The sequence below is a fragment of the Rhamphochromis longiceps genome, linkage group LG6 (assembly GCF_057381845.1).
Source record: "Rhamphochromis longiceps isolate RC_006_pf linkage group LG6, R_longiceps_female_GT1.1, whole genome shotgun sequence".
Lineage (NCBI taxonomy): Eukaryota > Metazoa > Chordata > Actinopteri > Cichliformes > Cichlidae > Rhamphochromis > Rhamphochromis longiceps.
Genome location: NC_140562.1, coordinates 20136520 through 20154751, shown reverse-complemented (window position 1 = coordinate 20154751; position 18232 = coordinate 20136520). Strand labels below are relative to the sequence as shown.

The following is an 18232-nucleotide window of genomic DNA, read 5'->3' as shown; positions in this document are numbered from 1 at the left end:
CACCTGTTTGAACTCATCATCTGTATAAAAGACACCTGTCCACAGCCTCAAACAGTCAGACTCCAAACTCCGCCATGGCCAAGACCAAAGAGCTTTCGAAGGACACCAGGAAAAGTATTGTAGACCTGCACCAGACTGGGAAGAGTGAATCTACAATAGGCAAGCAGCTTGGTGTGAAAAAATCAACTGTGGGAGCAATCATCAGAAAATGGAAGACATACAAGACCACTGATAATCTCCCTCGATCTGGGGCTCCACGCAAGATCTCATCCCGTGGGGTCAAAATGATCATGAGAACGGTGAGCAAAGATCCCAGAACCACACGGGGGGACCTGGTGAATGACCTGCAGAGAGCTGGGACCAAAGTAACAAAGGTCACCATCAGTAACACACTACAACGGCAGGGAATCAAATCCCGCAGTGCCAGACGTGTTCCTGTCAAGGGTTGACAATTTGTTCAAACACAGTAAGAGAGAAATGAGACACTGGCAGACCGACTCAGAGTTTCAAAGACGTGCGCACGGGTGAGAGTCTCTGAGCAGACTAACACACCGAGCACCGTTTACTCGCTTTATTTATAAGGCAAAATGGGTTACATAATACTTCCTCTTTCAACTGAAGAGGGGAGAGCTCAGGCATTGTCTTAGCTATCTAACTTCTGCACACAAACTGAAAAACAACGACACAGCAGTATTCATGCTTATCTGACATCGCAGACACTGAAGTAAAGAATGCATGTATATGTCCTGTCTTTGTCAAACATCTCACACACTTAAGCAAGGAATACATTGTGTTCTTTTCAACAGTAAGCTTTACCGTGTGAAAATATATAAACACTTGATTATAAGGCATACTTGTTTCTACTTGATTATACTTTAATGATTTAACTAAAATAAAAATTCTCTTAACATTCCCTCCTGATGTTAATATATTTCACATGTTTTACTCAATGCATAGTCACTTGTTAGTCACATTTTCAACTTGCACGTCATTCAGTGAAATAATTAAACAACAAGCTTGTCAAGATTGTCATAGAGATTTTCTTCTCTCTCTCCCACACTCAGCATACCATACTGACGATAGGGATCCTCCATAACTGACTGAGCCAAGACATGGTTTCCTAACATACGCTTGAACATGTTTGTCATTATGCTTCTCAGACATGGGATAATACAAGCAATGAAAAGGCAAAATAGTAACATCACACTGAAAAGGGCCAACAGGCCTTTAATCAGTAGAGATTTCCAAGAGCCGCTCAGCAGCCAGTCCCACCAACCTTGAGTATCGGTAACGTAGTCCTGCTGCTGAGCGTCTCTCAGTTGTTTCAAAACATTCAAAGCATTTGTCATGTTTAATGAATGGATGTTATCAGGTATGTAGGTACAACATGTAGTGTTAAACAATACGCAGAGACCACCTTTCTCTGCGAGAATGATGTCTAAAGCCACTCGGTGCTGCATGACAGTGATGCGAATTGCATCAATTTCTTCATTCTGTCCTTGATTAATGCGGGTTGAAGCATTTAAAAATAATCCAAAACGATAGTCCAGGGTTTCTATCCGTAGTGCGTGTTTCCCTACTCCTATCCATGGAAACAAAGCGTGTATTACCTTCTGGCTCTTGGTCCAGAGTTTGAAGTCATCTGGTACATCAGAACCAAGATATGGATCATGGGGCTTGAGGCCTGTGCTACGTTTAGCTCTGGTGTTGCTGTTCACTGACATCTTAAAGGTGTGGTCAGATACCAGAACAGGGGCACAGAGTCCGGTGCTGTTTGGTGGCAGCATGAAATAGACTTTCAGGCCACACGCCCAAGCTGCGCCCTGTACCCAGTATGTACCTGTCGATGAGCCGATGCCATCCCAATCTGGTGCCGCCAGGATCATGGAGCAGTTTCGGTTTTGTCCTAATTTCTTCAGACCCTGGGGCGTACCTGTTTGTCCGGTCGCTCCTGTGAAGTTAAAGCACACTGGGTGTTGTATGTCAGGTGGCAAAACAACTGAGAATGATTTCAGTTTTCTATGGCTGACGTTTATATGCACCCAGTAGGCTTCATTGCAGGTGTAGTTTATATTTGGGTACTGGTGGGTGCAGTTTGTTATGTTGTAGATTAAAGACTTTACACTCTGTGGGACTATATATTGTGTAGTGTTGTGGCATGTGTTGCTGTTTTGGTCCTTTATGGATCCACCTATCACCATCACAGGTTTTCCTGGTGTTGAGCAGGTCCCGGTAATGGCTTTGTCATATATGCAGAGTGCTTCAGCCTTGGTTGGGGGTTTTCCATACACTGTGGCATGGAGTGCTGTCGTGGGCATATGTGAGCAGACATAGCAGTTTGCGGCATTGTCTTCTCTGTGCACTCTGTCATGGACATACCGGTACCATGCATTGTTCAGCCACGGGTGGTTGTGTTCTTTGTCTATCTCCTTCAGGTGCGAGTTGTCGTGGGTCCACCTCTTAGGTCGGAGAATAATTGGTACTGTCTTGTGGGTTCCACTGGGCATCAACCAAAAGAGTGTCGTCATCAGGAGGATAGCCATTAGACAGAATATGTAGCACATGAGTAGTTTTCGTTTGATGTCACAAGCGCCCAAGCACAACAGCTTTGGGGCTGGAACTGGTGCTAGCATTGATTCTGAAGCTGGTTCTTCTTCTGGATTTATCAGGTTGTTTTCCTCAGTCATCTTGTTGAGATTTTATTCAGGCGTCCCTGGTGTTATTATTGGTTCTGCTCTTCGGTGGGATAGGTCAGTCTGATCTTCAGGGCGACCAGGCACACCCGAGCTCCCACGTGAGTAGCACTGCCGAGGAAGCACAGGGCGGGAAACCCGTTCAGCCCTGTCCTCCAGCAGGGGTTCACGTAAGAGTCAGGGGAACCGGCGTCTTATTGTGGTGCAAACACTTTCTTCACGTGGGATTGATGAATCCACGAAACTCGTTCGGCTATCTTACACGCTGTGGGTGTGGTAAGTAGCACCTGGAAGGGACCTTCCCACTTTGGAGCACTCCAGTTTTTCCGCTGGAGGACTTTAATCAGAATCCAATCACCGGGGTTCAACCTGCAAGAAACTGAAGAAAAGTCACTCGGCAGTTGATTGCTTAATCTCACTTCTTTATTCTCAAATAGTTTTGTCATCCATTCTGCCATTGTTGTTTCTGCAATAGATTTATTAATTGGCTCACTCATTATGGGGAGTGGAAAATGTCTGCCATGTACGATTTCAAATGGCGTTAGACCACCTGTTCCTTGAGTTATTCTCATCCATAATTTAACCAAGCTTAGACATTCAGGCCAAGGTTTTTTAGTCTCTTCCATACATTTCCTCAACCTTTGTTTAATTGTGCCGTTAGTTCTCTCGACTAATCCTGCACTTTGTGGATGATAAGAACAGTGATGTTTTATGCTGAAGCCTAAAGCTTCAGAAACTTTACTTATTACTTCATTTACAAAATGTGTGCCATTGTCTGATCTTATCAGAGATGGAATACCGTACGTTGGAATAAAATGATTACATAGACATTTTGCTACTGATATTGCATCTGCTTTTTTCACTGGGTATATTTCTGGCCACTTGGAAAATACATCAATTATCACAAGTGCATATTTGGAGGATTGTGATTCATTTAATTCTATGAAATCCATGTGGACAGTGTGAAATGGATGCGGTGGTATAGGGAAATGCCCTCGCTTTGGACGTAGATTTCCCTGTGCGTTGTGTCTTTGGCAAATCATACATGTTCTGATAAACTCTTGTGCTGAACTTTCAAAATTTTTTGTATAGAATTGTTTATTAAGAATATTAATCATCCCTCCTGATGACACATGAGTTTTCCCATGTGTCACTAAAGCAGCAGTTCTATGCAAAGATTTTGGAAGCACTGGTTTGCCATTACACATCATAAGGTTGTCTTTTAATTCTGCTCCATCTTTCACCCAAGATTTTTGTTCACTCAGCGATGCTGTTTTCTGTGCATCTGCTAGTATTTCTAAAGGTATTAGATCTATGGTTTCTGTTGTTAAAACATCAATTTGTTTTTCTGCAGCTGCTTTTGCTGCTTTGTCAGCAAAGTTATTTCCTCTCGTAATTTCTGTGTCATCCTTTTGATGAGCTGCACATTTGCATAGTGCTAATTCTTTTGGCAACGTTATTACTTCTAATAGCTTTTTTAGAAGGTTTGCATGTTGAACTGTGTTGCCTGAGGAAGTTGTCATTCCTCTGTTATGCCATATTTTAGCGAAATGATGAACTGCTGAATAGACATATTGACTGTCTGTGTAAACATTAACACTTTGACCCTTATATAAAGTACATGCTCTGATGACTGCGGTTAGTTCTGCGCTTTGAGCAGAGTTTGAGGAGCTGAGAGCTTTTGCTTCTATCACTTTATCAACAGTTGTGACCGCATAACCCACACAATTTCTACCGTGAATGTCTTTTGACGCTGAGCCGTCCACAAAAACATTACTGAAACTGCTCTGGGGGGAGCTGTATATATCAGTGCGAGGTTTTGTATCTTCCTCTAATTTTTGAATGCAACAGTGTTGTTCTCCGTCCAGAGAAGTCGGCAAAAGTGTACTTGGGTTTAGCTGGCCACACTTCTCTATTTTTATGTGTGATTGTGTAAGTAGAATCCCCACATAAGAAAGTTGTCTTGCATGCGTGAGGAAAGAGAGGTTCGCTTGGAGCAAAATAGAGGTCACTGCATGTGGGACTTTGATGATCAATTTATGTCCTAGAACAATGTCTGCACATTTTTTAACTGCCTCTGCTGCTGCTGCGCATGCCTGAACACAGGTAGGTAATCCAGCAGCTACAGAGTCAAGTTTGCATGAGTAGAAAGCTAATGGACGTTGTTTTTCTCCAAAAGCTTGAGTTAAGACTGCTTTCATATACCCTCCTGCACCATCAACATGGAGAACGAAAGGTTTTCCATAGTCTGGTAATGCTAAGACGGTACATGTCTGCAGTGCTATTTTCAAATCAACGAAAGCTTTTTCTGCTTCTGGAATCCATTGTACTTTGTCTTTTAATGCTAGATCTTTACCATAAATGAGGTTCTGTAGTGGTTGAGCTAGTAATGCGTATTCTGGAATCCAGCATCTACAGAAATTGCACAGTCCTAAAAAACTCATCATTTGTTGTTTAGTTACTGGTTTTGGGGCATTTTGGACTGCTATCTTTCTGCTCTCTAACAGCTGCCTGCCTTGTCCTGTCAATTTGTGGCCAAGGTATGTTACTTCCTGGCTCCACAATTGCAGTTTATGCTGTGACACTTTATGGCCTTGCTCTGCGAGATGTTGCAAAACTGTTAATGTGTTTTCTTTGCACTCATCTTTTGTATGGCCTGTGATCAATATATCATCTACATACAACAAGAACTGCCCTGGGGCAGGGAGCGTACAAGATGACATTGATTTTCTCAAAGCCTCTGCATACAGAGTTGGGCTATTCTGGAATCCCTGAGGCAACCTTGTATAAGTATACTTTTGATTGTCAAAGGTGAATCCGAATAACTTCTGTGAGTCAGGGTGCAGAGGTACAGAGAAGAAGGCATTGGACAAGTCTATTACAGAGAACCACCGTTCTTTTGGTGTTACTTGATTTAGAATTGTGTGTGGATTTGCAACCACTGGAGGTATTTGCTCTGTTACCTCATTTATTGCTCTTAGATCATGAACTAAGCGATATTTTCCTGTATTAGCCTTTTTTACTGGAAAAATTGGTGTATTACACGTGGCTTCATTAGTTTTCACGAGAATACCTGCTTTTTGCATCTCTGCTATGACTGGTCTGATACCTTCTTTTGCCTCTGCACTCAAGGGATATTGTGGTTTTACAGGCCTATATGAGGTTGTAGTTTTCACCACTACTGGATCTGCTCCTTTTATTAGGCCTACATCCGTGGGTCCTTGAGACCATAATGTTTGTGGCAGCTTCTCTAGTTCTGGATGTGCTTCAATTGTTAATACTTGTCATTCATCTTGCTCTGTTGTGGCTAAATGTGTGGCTGGTGTGGCTGTCACCGGCCAACACAGCGTTAGCCTCATGCACCCAGTTCTACGGCCTTTTTGCCAGTCCTCACACTCTATTTTGTCATATCTGTCCATTTCTACATTTCTCAGCACTGTGCCTAACTCAGACCAAGGCGTTTGGTCGTTGCGTGCAACAGATACATGAGGGTTGCATATCTTATTTAAGCGCTGCACTGCATCTGTCTGTAACACTGAGCATACTGCATTACCACTCTGTGTCACATACAGGTGTTGTAGGACTAGTTTTTGCGGTCCTAGTCTGTGCACTTGTTGATCATAAATTTTGTCTGGACCTGGGACATATTTATACCACAAGGTGTTGTGATATTTTGCTGGGTCCTGTCTATGTGAGTGCTCAGGTAAGTACATATTAGCTTTGGCCTCTAATGGTTCAAGTTTTGGTAAATCTGAGGCCCAGTAATAATTTGGCTCACCTAAACCTTCACAAACAAAAATATCTTCAGTTTGGCTCTGACTTTCAGAGAGTAGGAGTCTGGCTTTCATGCCACTTTCTTCAGGAAAAACTCCTATTTTTAATTTTGTTAAAGCATCTCTTCCTAACAAATTTAGTGGACAAGATGGATCATAGATGCACTGATTTTTGCAGGCACGGCCACTATCTCTATGTGACATAAAAAGGGGGTCGGTTAGATGCTGTTTTGTCACATGTCCTGAGGCTGATTTCACGATTAAGGTATCTTTTGAAGAGGTTAAATTTGGGACTTCTACTGTTAGGACAGTTTTTTTCCAACCATCCTTCATCTGCTGTTAATTTTACTTTAGTTTTAGAGTTACCCATTTTGAACTAATTACGTCAGAACTGTGACACCTTCTTTGGCATGAAAAAGTGAGAATGGGTTTTCGATAACAGCCTTCTACTCTCCCACTAATTGAGAGAGCGGTTATCAATTTTACGTGATGAAGCACAACCCTTTTTTCCACCTTTACCAATACGTGAGTGTACACAGGAAAACAGTTTGAGAAGTGGTTCGACCGCGTATTGGGTCGTAAAAACAACTCACTCCTCACAAACAAAGCGCGTTTCTATGATTTTTATTGAGATTTTCCGTAGGCCTATTTATTTGTGTAACACCTTCACCTTCAGCCACTCTTCTTGAGTGACCGGAAACCTGTTCCGTTGCAGCCACTCCCAGAGCGACCGGAACTTTTAATAGCGATTTTTCTAGAATTTCGCTCTTGCCTGTCGTCTTCTTAGTCCCGCATGGACACTGAGATCTGTCGGCGTACCTAGGTTTACACACTACTTAAAGGAAAATCTCAATATCAACGTATTTTAGCGCTTGGTGGAATGCGTGTCATATTCACCTCTACTGTGGCGCTGCGTTTTAAGATCCGGTGCTCATCGGGTCCTGGAGCCGTGAAGGCCGAACGCTGACCGGAGATCGAATTCACGTTCCCGGGTTTTTCGTTTTACTGATCAGATTTCTTCCAGCGCAGGCGTCACGACGTCAGGATCCGATGGAGACCGTCTGTGGAAAACTAGACGTTAAAATAACAGTCAGTTCTCCGGCTACGAAGGACCAATTAAATGTCAAGGGTTGACAATTTGTTCAAACACAGTAAGAGAGAAATGAGACACTGGCAGACCGACTCAGAGTTTCAAAGACGTGCGCACGGGTGAGAGTCTCTGAGCAGACTAACACACCGAGCACCGTTTACTCGCTTTATTTATAAGGCAAAATGGGTTACATAATACTTCCTCTTTCAACTGAAGAGGGGAGAGCTCAGGCATTGTCTTAGCTATCTAACTTCTGCACACAAACTGAAAAACAACGACACAGCAGTATTCATGCTTATCTGACATCGCAGACACTGAAGTAAAGAATGCATGTATATGTCCTGTCTTTGTCAAACATCTCACACACTTAAGCAAGGAATACATTGTGTTCTTTTCAACAGTAAGCTTTACCGTGTGAAAATATATAAACACTTGATTATAAGGCATACTTGTTTCTACTTGATTATACTTTAATGATTTAACTAAAATAAAAATTCTCTTAACAGTTCCGCTGCTGAAGCCAGTGCATGTCCAGGCCCGTCTGAAGTTTGCCAGAGAGCACATGGATGATACAGCAGAGGATTGGGAGAATGTCATGTGGTCAGATGAAACCAAAGTAGAACTTTTTGGTATAAACTCAACTCGTCGTGTTTGGAGGAAGAAGAATACTGAGTTGCATCCCAAGAACACCGTACCTACTGTGAAGCATGGGGGTGGAAACATCATGCTATGGGGCTGTTTTTCTGCCAAGGGGACAGGACGACTGATCCGTGTTAAGGACAGAATGAATGGGGCCATGTATCGTGAGATTTTGAGCCAAAACCTCCTTCCATCAGTGAGAACTTTGAAGATGAAACGAGGCTGGGTCTTCCAACATGACAATGATCCAAAACACACCGCCCGGGCAACAAAGGAGTGGCTCCGTAAGAAGCATTTGAAAGGCCTGGAGTGGCCTAGCCAGTCTCCAGACCTCAACCCCATAGAAAATCTGTGGCGGGAGTTGAAAGTCTGTTGCTCGGCGACAGCCCCAAAACATCACTGCTCTCGAGAAGATCTGCATGGAGGAATGGGCCAAAATACCAGCTACTGTGTGTGCAAACCTGGTAAAGACCTATAGTAAACGTTTGACCTCTGTTATTGCCAACAAAGGTTATGTTACAAAGTATTGAGTTGTATTTTTGTTATTGACCAAATACTTATTTTCCACCCTGATTTATGAATAAATTCTCTACAAATCCTACCATGTGGATTCATGGATTTTTTTTTTTCACATTCTGTCTCTCACAGTTGAAGTGTACCTCTGGTGCAAATTACTGACCTCTGTCATCATTTTAGATGGGGGAACTTGCACAATCGGTGGCTGACTAAATACTTTTTTTGCCCCACTGTATTAGAATATATGTGTCCATTCTAAACACTGCTGCCCTAGTTTTGAGTTTCTTAATTATCTTTTTCAAAAGTACTCTCATAAAGTAGTATAGTATTAGTACTTTAAAGTACTGGTATGCATCAGAAAATGTGTCTGACATCCAAATAAAAAAAAAACATCTCTGCATTCAACAAGTTATGATTTGCAGTATTTTATCAGAGAGGCTCTGCAGATTTAGGTTAACTTTAAGCAGCCCTGACTTTAATTTCTCTTAGCATTGCAGATGCTGTGGATGAAACCATTTCCATTTCTCTGCCCTCAGGCTTCTAATGGTGCTGCTGTGGTTCCTGCTGCAAAGGGGTGGCTGCCACCATCCCCCTCAGTTACCTGCTCGGTGGTGCGGCCCACGCCTCGGTCAGGAAGTGTTGAAGCTGATCCAGCTTATCGGGCTGGCTCCTCCGGGGGCTTCTGCCACCATATGGCTGACCCAGGCCCTGCAGCCTCCCCAGGGGTAACTTGCACATGGATCAGAGTAACAATTCAGAGTATACGGCTCTCACTGTTACCCCTTTACCACCAGCAGGACTGCACAGATGTTGTTTCAGCAAATTCCTGAAAAATGTGAACTACAGTAAGAGGATGAAAAAGGACTGGGGGCACATCCAAAAAAGTTAATTTGGGATTTGCCAGCTCTTCATCGAGCTATGTTTCTTCCTGATATTTGATATGATTTGAGAAATGTCAGCTGGCAGGATTTTCTTTTCAAGTACTTGAATAAAAATTAATTAATAAATAAATGGTAAAAAAAAAAAAAAAAAAGGCACAGTCTGGCAAATGGACAGAGGTCTTTACCACAATACTAGGTAGCAGATGCACTTTCCAACCGCTTCACTTTCCAGGCGGTGCCCTGACATTTTAAATATGCTTTCAATGGTAGTTTCAATGGTCCTGAGCCAATATTTGCATGCCTTTTGTCCCCAAAGGCAACAAAAGAGGAAAGAAAGGGAATGGAATGGAAAAAAGTCAACAGTTTTTACACTAGCCAAAGCTGTATCTCAATGTGTCTTACATCTCTGCACCCTGCTAAGCCCCCCCGTCCCTCTCATCCCTCGTTCCTCTCACCTCCTGGAGGGTGGAATGATTGAGGGGTGCTACCCCTGCCTTTCATCCTGCAAGCGAAGGTCTGCCTCTCTCCAAAGTAAAAAACATCAACTACAGAGGTGTAGTAAAGACTAGGAAAGAAAAAGGGAGGGATGTAAAGTGTCACATATTCCCCTGAAGCACAATAAGCCATGCACAAGTTAGATGCAAGGATATGGAAAGTCATTATTTGCAGGCCTAAAGGGATGTAGCTGTTACATGGGCCAGATGGTATATCAACAAGAGGCAAAAAGAGCCAACCCACCACAATCCTCTATAGTACTTGTTGTGGCTACCTTGTTATCCAATTTGTATATGTTTATTTATTTGCCGTGTGCACTGGTTTTCACTTAGGAATTAGGCAGATGTCATTAACAGTTTCACGTAACCTCTACTTCTGCCTATAAAACTGATCCATGTTTTAAACACACTAACAAACAGTATTAAAAAAATATATACTATATGTTACAAACCTTACCTTTTAAAGTTGATGTTATTTTAAAGCTGACAAAAAAATTGTGCACACAGACTAATGTTCTTCTGAGACACCTTGGGTACCAGGTGTATGTAAAGATCACTTTGACTTTTAGCATTTACTCAGGATAGTTCCAACTGTTGCAGATGTACAGTGGGGCAAAAAAGTATTTAGTCAGCCACCGATTGTGCAAGTTCCCCCACCTAAAATGATGACAGAGGTCAGTAATTTGCACCAGAGGTACACTTCAACTGTGAGAGACAGAATGTGAAAAAAAAATCCATGAATCCACATGGTAGGATTTGTAAAGAATTTATTCGTAAATCAGGGTGGAAAATAAGTATTTGGTCAATAACAAAAATACAACTCAATACTTTGTAACATAACCTTTGTTGGCAATAACAGAGGTCAAACGTTTACTATAGGTCTTTACCAGGTTTGCACACACTGTAGCTGGTATTTTGGCCCATTCCTCCATGCAGATCTTCTCGAGAGCAGTGATGTTTTGGGGCTGTCGCCAGTCAACACTGACTTTCAATTCCCGCCACAGATTTTCTATGGGGTTGAGGTCTGGAGACTGGCTAGGCCACTCCAGGACTTTCAAATGCTTCTTACGGAGCCACTCCTTTGTTGCCCGTGTGGTGTGTTTTGGATCATTGTCATGTTGGAAGACCCAGCCTCGTTTCATCTTCAAAGTTCTCACTGATGGAAGGAGGTTTTGGCTCAACATCTCACGATACATGGCCCCATTCATTCTGTCCTTAACACGGATCAGTCGTCCTGTCCCCTTGGCAGAAAAACAGCCCCATAGCATGATGTTTCCACCCCCATGCTTCACAGTAGGTATGGTGTTCTTGGGATGCAACTCAGTATTCTTCTTCCTCCAAACACGACGAGTTGAGTTTATACCAAAAAGTTCTACTTTGGTTTCATCTGACCACATGACATTCTCCCAATCCTCTGCTGTATCATCCATGTGCTCTCTGGCAAACTTCAGACGGGCCTGGACATGCACTGGCTTCAGCAGCGGAACACGTCTGGCACTGCGGGATTTGATTCCCTGCCGTTGTAGTGTGTTACTGATGGTGACCTTTGTTACTTTGGTCCCAGCTCTCTGGAGGTCATTCACCAGGTCCCCCCGTGTGGTTCTGGGATCTTTGCTCACCGTTCTCATGATCATTTTGACCCCACGGGATGAGATCTTGCGTGGAGCCCCAGATCGAGGGAGATTATCAGTGGTCTTGTATGTCTTCCATTTTCTGATGATTGCTCCCACAGTTGATTTTTTCACACCAAGCTGCTTGCCTATTGTAGATTCACTCTTCCCAGTCTGGTGCAGGTCTACAATACTTTTCCTGGTGTCCTTCGAAAGCTCTTTGGTCTTGGCCATGGCGGAGTTTGGAGTCTGACTGTTTGAGGCTGTGGACAGGTGTCTTTTATACAGATGATGAGTTCAAACAGGTGCCATTCATACAGGTAACGAGTGGGGGACAGAAAAGCTTCTTACAGAAGACGTTACAGGTCTGTGAGAGCCAGAGATCTTCCTTGTTTGAGGTGACCAAATACTTATTTTCCACCCTAATTTACGAATAAATTCTTTACAAATCCTACCATGTGAATTCATGGATTTTTTTTTCACATTCTGTCTCTCACAGTTGAAGTGTACCTCTGGTGCAAATTACTGACCTCTGTCATCATTTTAAGTGGGGGAACTTGCACAATCGGTGGCTGACTAAATACTTTTTTGCCCCACTGTACATCCCTTGATGGCAGTGGCCTCTTGCACCAGGATGATGTTCTCTCCCAGTGCATAATAAAACGGAACAAGGTGTTGACTTGCCATAGAAATGTCCCCAATCTCAATCTAATATTGTATCTACAGGATACACCATATAAACAGAACAATGGAGACCCTGCATTACCAATACTGAAGGAAGGATGATGATGGTGTAAGCTTTGCACAAGCCCCTACCTCTCTATTAAATTCTATTCTCAAGCTGCTTCCAGACCTGCACTGACTTTTTCAGATGTTTTCTAGTGAAGGTTCTTTGTTTTCTATGTGTTCTTCAGTCGTATCATTGGCTTGCATGTCGAGGAAATGTAGCTCCTATAGACTTTGATAATGATCTCAAAGCATGTTTCCTCAAACGTGCTCTTAATTTGGCAGCATGTTCTTTCTTCTTCAGAGTCTGCTTTATACACTAAAAAAGTTTCTGTTCCTCTGATAGGTGTGTATCGGTTTCATTTGCTTGCACTAACACCTTTTTGAACTGTAAATTCCAAATGCAAATTCAGTTAGGTGTCCAGTTACTCGTCTTAGTCATCATCGTAATAATAAAGGTCATGTTACACAGAAGAGTTAAAAACAGTAAGAATAAGCAAAACAATGTCAAGTCAATAAAACAAGTTTACAGTATGCAGAATCACTGAGAACAGAGGATGCATTTGATAGGTGGAAGACAAAGTGAATATGCCAGTTTAAGGTGGTGTTACAGATGTCAGATGGGAGGGAAATGCAGAGGTGAGGAGCAAAGCAGCTGAAGGTTCTGGACCCCATAGTAGTGAAATAGGGGGCAGGGACTGTCAGGTGGAGGAAAGAAGAAGAAGAAGACTCCTGAGGTTTGTAAACTGGAGAATCTATGTACATTTGGTACTCTGTAAATACTTAATACAATATTTTTGTAATTCCTCTTGAATTAAAGGTGCAAATCTGCACACTATTCACTGTCTAATATTAAATTCATTTGGTGGTGTAGACAGACAAAATAACAAAACAACTGAGTTAAGCGCCACTTACGGACCTGACTCAATATATACTGCAAATTTTGCTCCACAAACAAGAGCATATACAGCCAGCACTAGTACAATTTGGTCTTTATATAAGATCATTTCTGAATATTTGTTTTTAGTTTAGCTTTGCGGTTTTTGACTTAATAAACTGATCAATATGAAAAATGACAACAGTACCACCGGATCACAAAGGGACAGAAAAAACTTTAAAGTTTAAATAGGAGCAACTCGTTGGCAAACTGTTAACTGTAACTGTAAGCCAACTAACATTTTAACAAGACAAAGTTCCTCCACAGTCAGTGCATCAGACAATAAGACATCATTAATACCAAAACAGCCCAAATGTAGCAGTGCAAAGGCAGAAGTGCACTCAAGACAGTTAAAAGCTATCACAGAACAAAGGAGGCAGAACATAGAGGAACATCAGGTTTTGGTTATTGCTCGGTTATTGCTGGCTTTGGAAGCAAAAGCAATTATCAGCGAGGGCATCAGTAAAAGCGTGAAGCTGTTGACATAAAAATGTCCATTTCACTATTGCTTTGCAGCTCATTGCAGTTGCTGGGAACAGTAAATTGTAATGAGGAGAGGCTGATGGAGGCGTTAGCTCCAGGGACTGTTAACTGACAGGCAAATCGGGTATTATAACTGACAGATGAGATTTGTAGCATGCTTAGGTTTGTAATCTAATCTGTGCTGTCATCAAATGATACGATCAGGAGGGTTTTTTTTTATCATCAATGTATTGGAAAGTCCCTTTGTGTATTATTACTGGAATATCCTTTGTTTGAGTGTTTGAACTGGGCCAGTGTCTGATAGAAGTTAGCCAGTGTAATCACAAAAAAGCATAGGGGCAAACCGAGACACCACTACCACCTCTCGCCTAATGTTTTTGTTGTGTTGTGGTCTTACATCACTTTCAAAGCTGAATAACATCAATTTTTTGAGTTCATCTAGATTTCAGCAGTGTTCAGATGTCTTGGGAATCTATTCAAACATTCAACATTTTCAATTTCAATCTTATTACGTATGGGATAAATTTAGAGTTGGGCAATGTGTGATGTATTTGCATGCATCATAATTCCCTATAATCCTATTTATATATCTCATTAAGCCTTAAAAAGGTCTTAGATTGTATTTTAGGCTTAACTACTCCAACAAAAAGTAAAGAAAAATATGTGAAAACTTAAATCGCGCTTAAACTCCCTGCATTTTTGTCACTGTATACCCTCTAGTTTTGTTATAGTGAAAGATGGTGACGATTGTTATGTCTCCAGTTAAGTCAGTGTGAGGTTGCAGGCAGGGCAGCACAGTGCAGTGTTTGTGTGGCTTGCAGGGACACCTATTGGCTACATGTGAAAACTACACTTTAGGTTGCAGACAAGATCAAAATGTACCACAAATCAAGAGTGCACTACTTTTAATTGGTGTAGTTCATTAGCGTTAAATAACAAACACAATTTGTCATACATAATGAATAACAATTAAAGCGCAAGGCGCTTTCTACCTCTTCAGCTCAAAAACAGAAAAACAGGGATAGAGTTTTTCGATTTTTATTACTCAATGCAGTCACATACTGAGCAGTCAAGTCAGCCTGTTAGGAATTTAAAAAAAGCAGTGTTTCCTTAGGACATACTAATGAATCATGTATAAAAGATAATCATTATTGGTTTATAAACGCAAGCGTCTCACAAGCCACAAGCACACAGCTCAGTCCCAGGATATGCAACAACTAGTAATATTGTAATTAAAACAAGAAACATGTCTGAAATTTTCAGACTTCAGACAATATATTATCACAAAACATCTCAGCCTCAGTGAAAAGCACAGCGCCTCAGCAGCCCCCCTGCAGAACATCTGATTAAAACGTCCAAGAACACATGAATACATTTTGGAAATGGAAAAAAATGTGGATTATTTTAAATTCCTTTCCTTCAAGACATGCTACTTTCCATTTTTAACAATGTTATTATGACAAATATATTTTAAAAATCCTTGCAAAAACTTTTGTTTTGAACACATCACCTTGTTCTGAGCTCTCTGCATTCATAAAAACCAGACTGACGGGAAAGCAAAACAAAAGAAGAACACACAAAAAGACACGGTAATGCTAAAGTGTAGCCCTTTAATGTTTTTCTCATTTAGCTTCTGCTCTTCTCCTCGGCACTCAACAGGTGTCGTTTGTGACCGTAAGTCCTAGTTAGAAGCAAAAAGACTTTCCTCCTGATTCAGTTTCACCTTTCATGGACCAGATACCTTTGAACGAGTGAGTGTATACAATAAATGGAATAATTCATGATTTTGTCATTAAAAATGAAAAGTTTCTTTTTCCTCATACTTGGGATGTGTTTTGAAATTATACATAATGGACCATAGATGTTCAGAAGTTTTCCAAACCTCCTCTAGCTACGTTGGGAGACGTACGTAAGTCCCCCCTTGCGTTTCACAGGAGAGGGGTACCAGGGCTTTAATTATGTGCAGAGCCTGGATCATTAGCATGGATGGGGGAGCCGTACGGAGCGTCCTCGTCTCCAGTCAAGTCAAGTCGACCACCCCCTCCTTTCTCCTCCCTCTCATGTAACAAACGAGCCCGGCCTTGTTACCCAGGCACAGGTTACCCAGGTTAAGCACCGGCACGAGTTCATGCTGATGAATACATGGAGAACATCAGCTAATGCATCTTGCAAGCAATTAATTCAAATAATAGTTGTAAGTAAATTAATTTGAAATAGGGTTTGGCGGAATTTATTCTGATTCAAATTAACCCAAAAGTTTAAGATTTATGCGAAGTCACTAAATTTACCATCGAAACACATTTCATAATGTGCATTTCTGAGCAACATGTTAAAAAAAACTTCCTAAAAACATGTCTTATTGTGACCCCAGATGATCAATCCGCCTAATCCCACAAAATACGTCTGCACAGCTGGAAACAATCTGAGTATTGTCATGACACAGATACATCTAACGCCCGCGCACATTTATCCCAACCCAGTTCTAAACTTTCTCAATTATTCATTAATATGAAATTGTGTTTGTCTCAAGTGGAACAGTGCGATTTCCTCCTGTGACATACAGGCATTGTTTGGCCCCTCTCCAGAGCCACTGTCGCTCCTTTGCCAATTTCTCAGTTGACACAAATTGTTCAGGAATCCATTTCCCTCCTGATAGTTTGGAGAGCCCTGATTTGTCCTAATCCTGAGACCATTTGTAATACAGAAGACTGGGATAAATAATAAATTGTGTGTGACAGAGTCAAAGGAACAAAAAAAAAATGGAGCTGGCGAACAAATGGTTTGCTTTATCGCTGGGAAAGAAAAGCTTTCTTTATGGTTGCATTATCAAATCATGATATGTATATTCGCTGTTGAAATGAATAGTAATGAGTGGAATGTGGAAGAAATATGTAGAACAAAACTAACTAGTGTGAGACTTCTCTCTGCTGTGATGGCTTCATAATTGTTGTGCTCCGAGAGAAAATGTATTATTTTGTTATTGTTGTTACTAATGCATGTGAGTCTTACTCTGGACCCTGTGTGAAATTTCAGTGTTTGAGCTATTAAGAAATAAAAATAGCTAAAATATTCATCAGAATACTCACAATATTTATTCACACAATATTCAAATTTTAATTATGTCTAATTTTAGTGTTTACTGTAACTACCAACGTTTGACATATTAGACAAATGGCAATGGATACGTAGGAAAATCATGTTTTTAGTGCTAATATACTGCATAAAATTATATATAAATACTTAGTAGGTTCATCATGAGTATCATACATTCATATTTTCAAAGCGGTCTGTCCTTACCTGTAAAACATTCTTTATCTTTAACAGAATACTGCAAATCTAGACAAAAGTTCCTTTATTTTGACCAGAAATTAGATATTTAATTTTCACAATAAAGCTTAAAAAGAATTGCCATAAATTACCAGCTGTGTTACTGATCAGGCCTTCTTAGAACCTTTATTTGTCAATCAAATGTATAAATCGCAGCCAGGTAGTTCTTTTACTGTGACGCTATGCTTGCACACGGCCAGATTGACAAGGAAATAAAAAGTGACCGCTTACAAAATTTCCCAGTGGCATTTCCTCCCCATGAATGCTGCATGCTGAGAATGAATTCATGCATAATTTGGAAACACTCTGTCACGTGATCTTCTGTAAGCACTGCTCGTTCAAATCCTGCAAAAGGCTACTGAATAACTTTAATAAAAGATCAGTGATGCTAAAGACTCTCTCATAAAACAACACTCATCCATTTTAATGCTAAGAAATTTCCATTCCAGTTGCCTTTGTAACTGAGATTCATTTTGCAAAAACTAAATTAGTTTGAATAGTATAATTTGTAAATATATGTTAATTAACCCCCTTTTCTTCATCTCATTTGTTAAGAGAGAGCAGAGCCAAATTAAATTCAAACTTACCTGCAAGGCAGACTCAGGACCTGTCTATGAATTAAGGCAAATAAAAACACTCCAGCACAGTTTACTTTTTTGCACAGTCAGTTGTTTTTAGTTAGGCGAAGGTCTTAATTGCATTGTCGTTAGTGTGTCTAATAATTGCCACAGGACATTTGGGTTTATGAACCTATGCAGGCTTCTACTGTGTGTAAAACCTGAAAAGGAAAACCACAGGAAAAGGATGCCCACCACTGCTCCTTAATTTAAGGAGAGATTAATAAAGTAGTTGCTAGACTTGCAGTTTGTTCTCCCTAAGGGTTGTATTAATAATCTTAGAGATACAAGGTTCAACTGTGGAGATCTGCCCTTGTGAAAGACCGGCAAAACTTAAAAGGCTTGTCTTAAAAGATCACTGATGTGCTGCTGTTACTTGTCGTCCATAATTTACTGTTAGCTTCATGCAGATTAAATGTTAAAAGAGAGTCTTTCCGTACAGTATG

At 41.1% G+C, this 18232-nt stretch overlaps 1 protein-coding gene across 2 annotated transcripts; it reads right to left on the bottom strand.

Annotated features, from left to right (window-relative positions):
• Positions 1–498: 498 nt before the first annotated feature.
• Positions 499–7716, bottom strand: LOC146667881 (uncharacterized). Of its 2 annotated transcripts, none has more exons than XM_085409630.1 (2): positions 7364–7716; positions 499–3072 (listed from the first exon to the last, which is right to left on the bottom strand). In XM_085409630.1, exon 2 carries the CDS (start codon positions 2685–2687, stop codon positions 1005–1007), a length of 1683 nt encoding a protein of 560 aa, XP_085265756.1. In that variant the 5' UTR covers positions 2688–3072; positions 7364–7716; the 3' UTR covers positions 499–1004. The 2 variants fall into 2 exon arrangements, with proteins under 2 accessions (XP_085265756.1, XP_085265757.1); XM_085409631.1 differs by having other exon boundaries at positions 499–3062.
• Positions 7717–18232: the final 10516 nt, after the last annotated feature.

Coding starts and splice junctions, on each gene's coding strand:
- LOC146667881 (XM_085409630.1), bottom strand. CDS start 2,687: ATGACTGAGGAAAACAACCTGATAAATCCAGAAGAAGAACCAGCTTCA.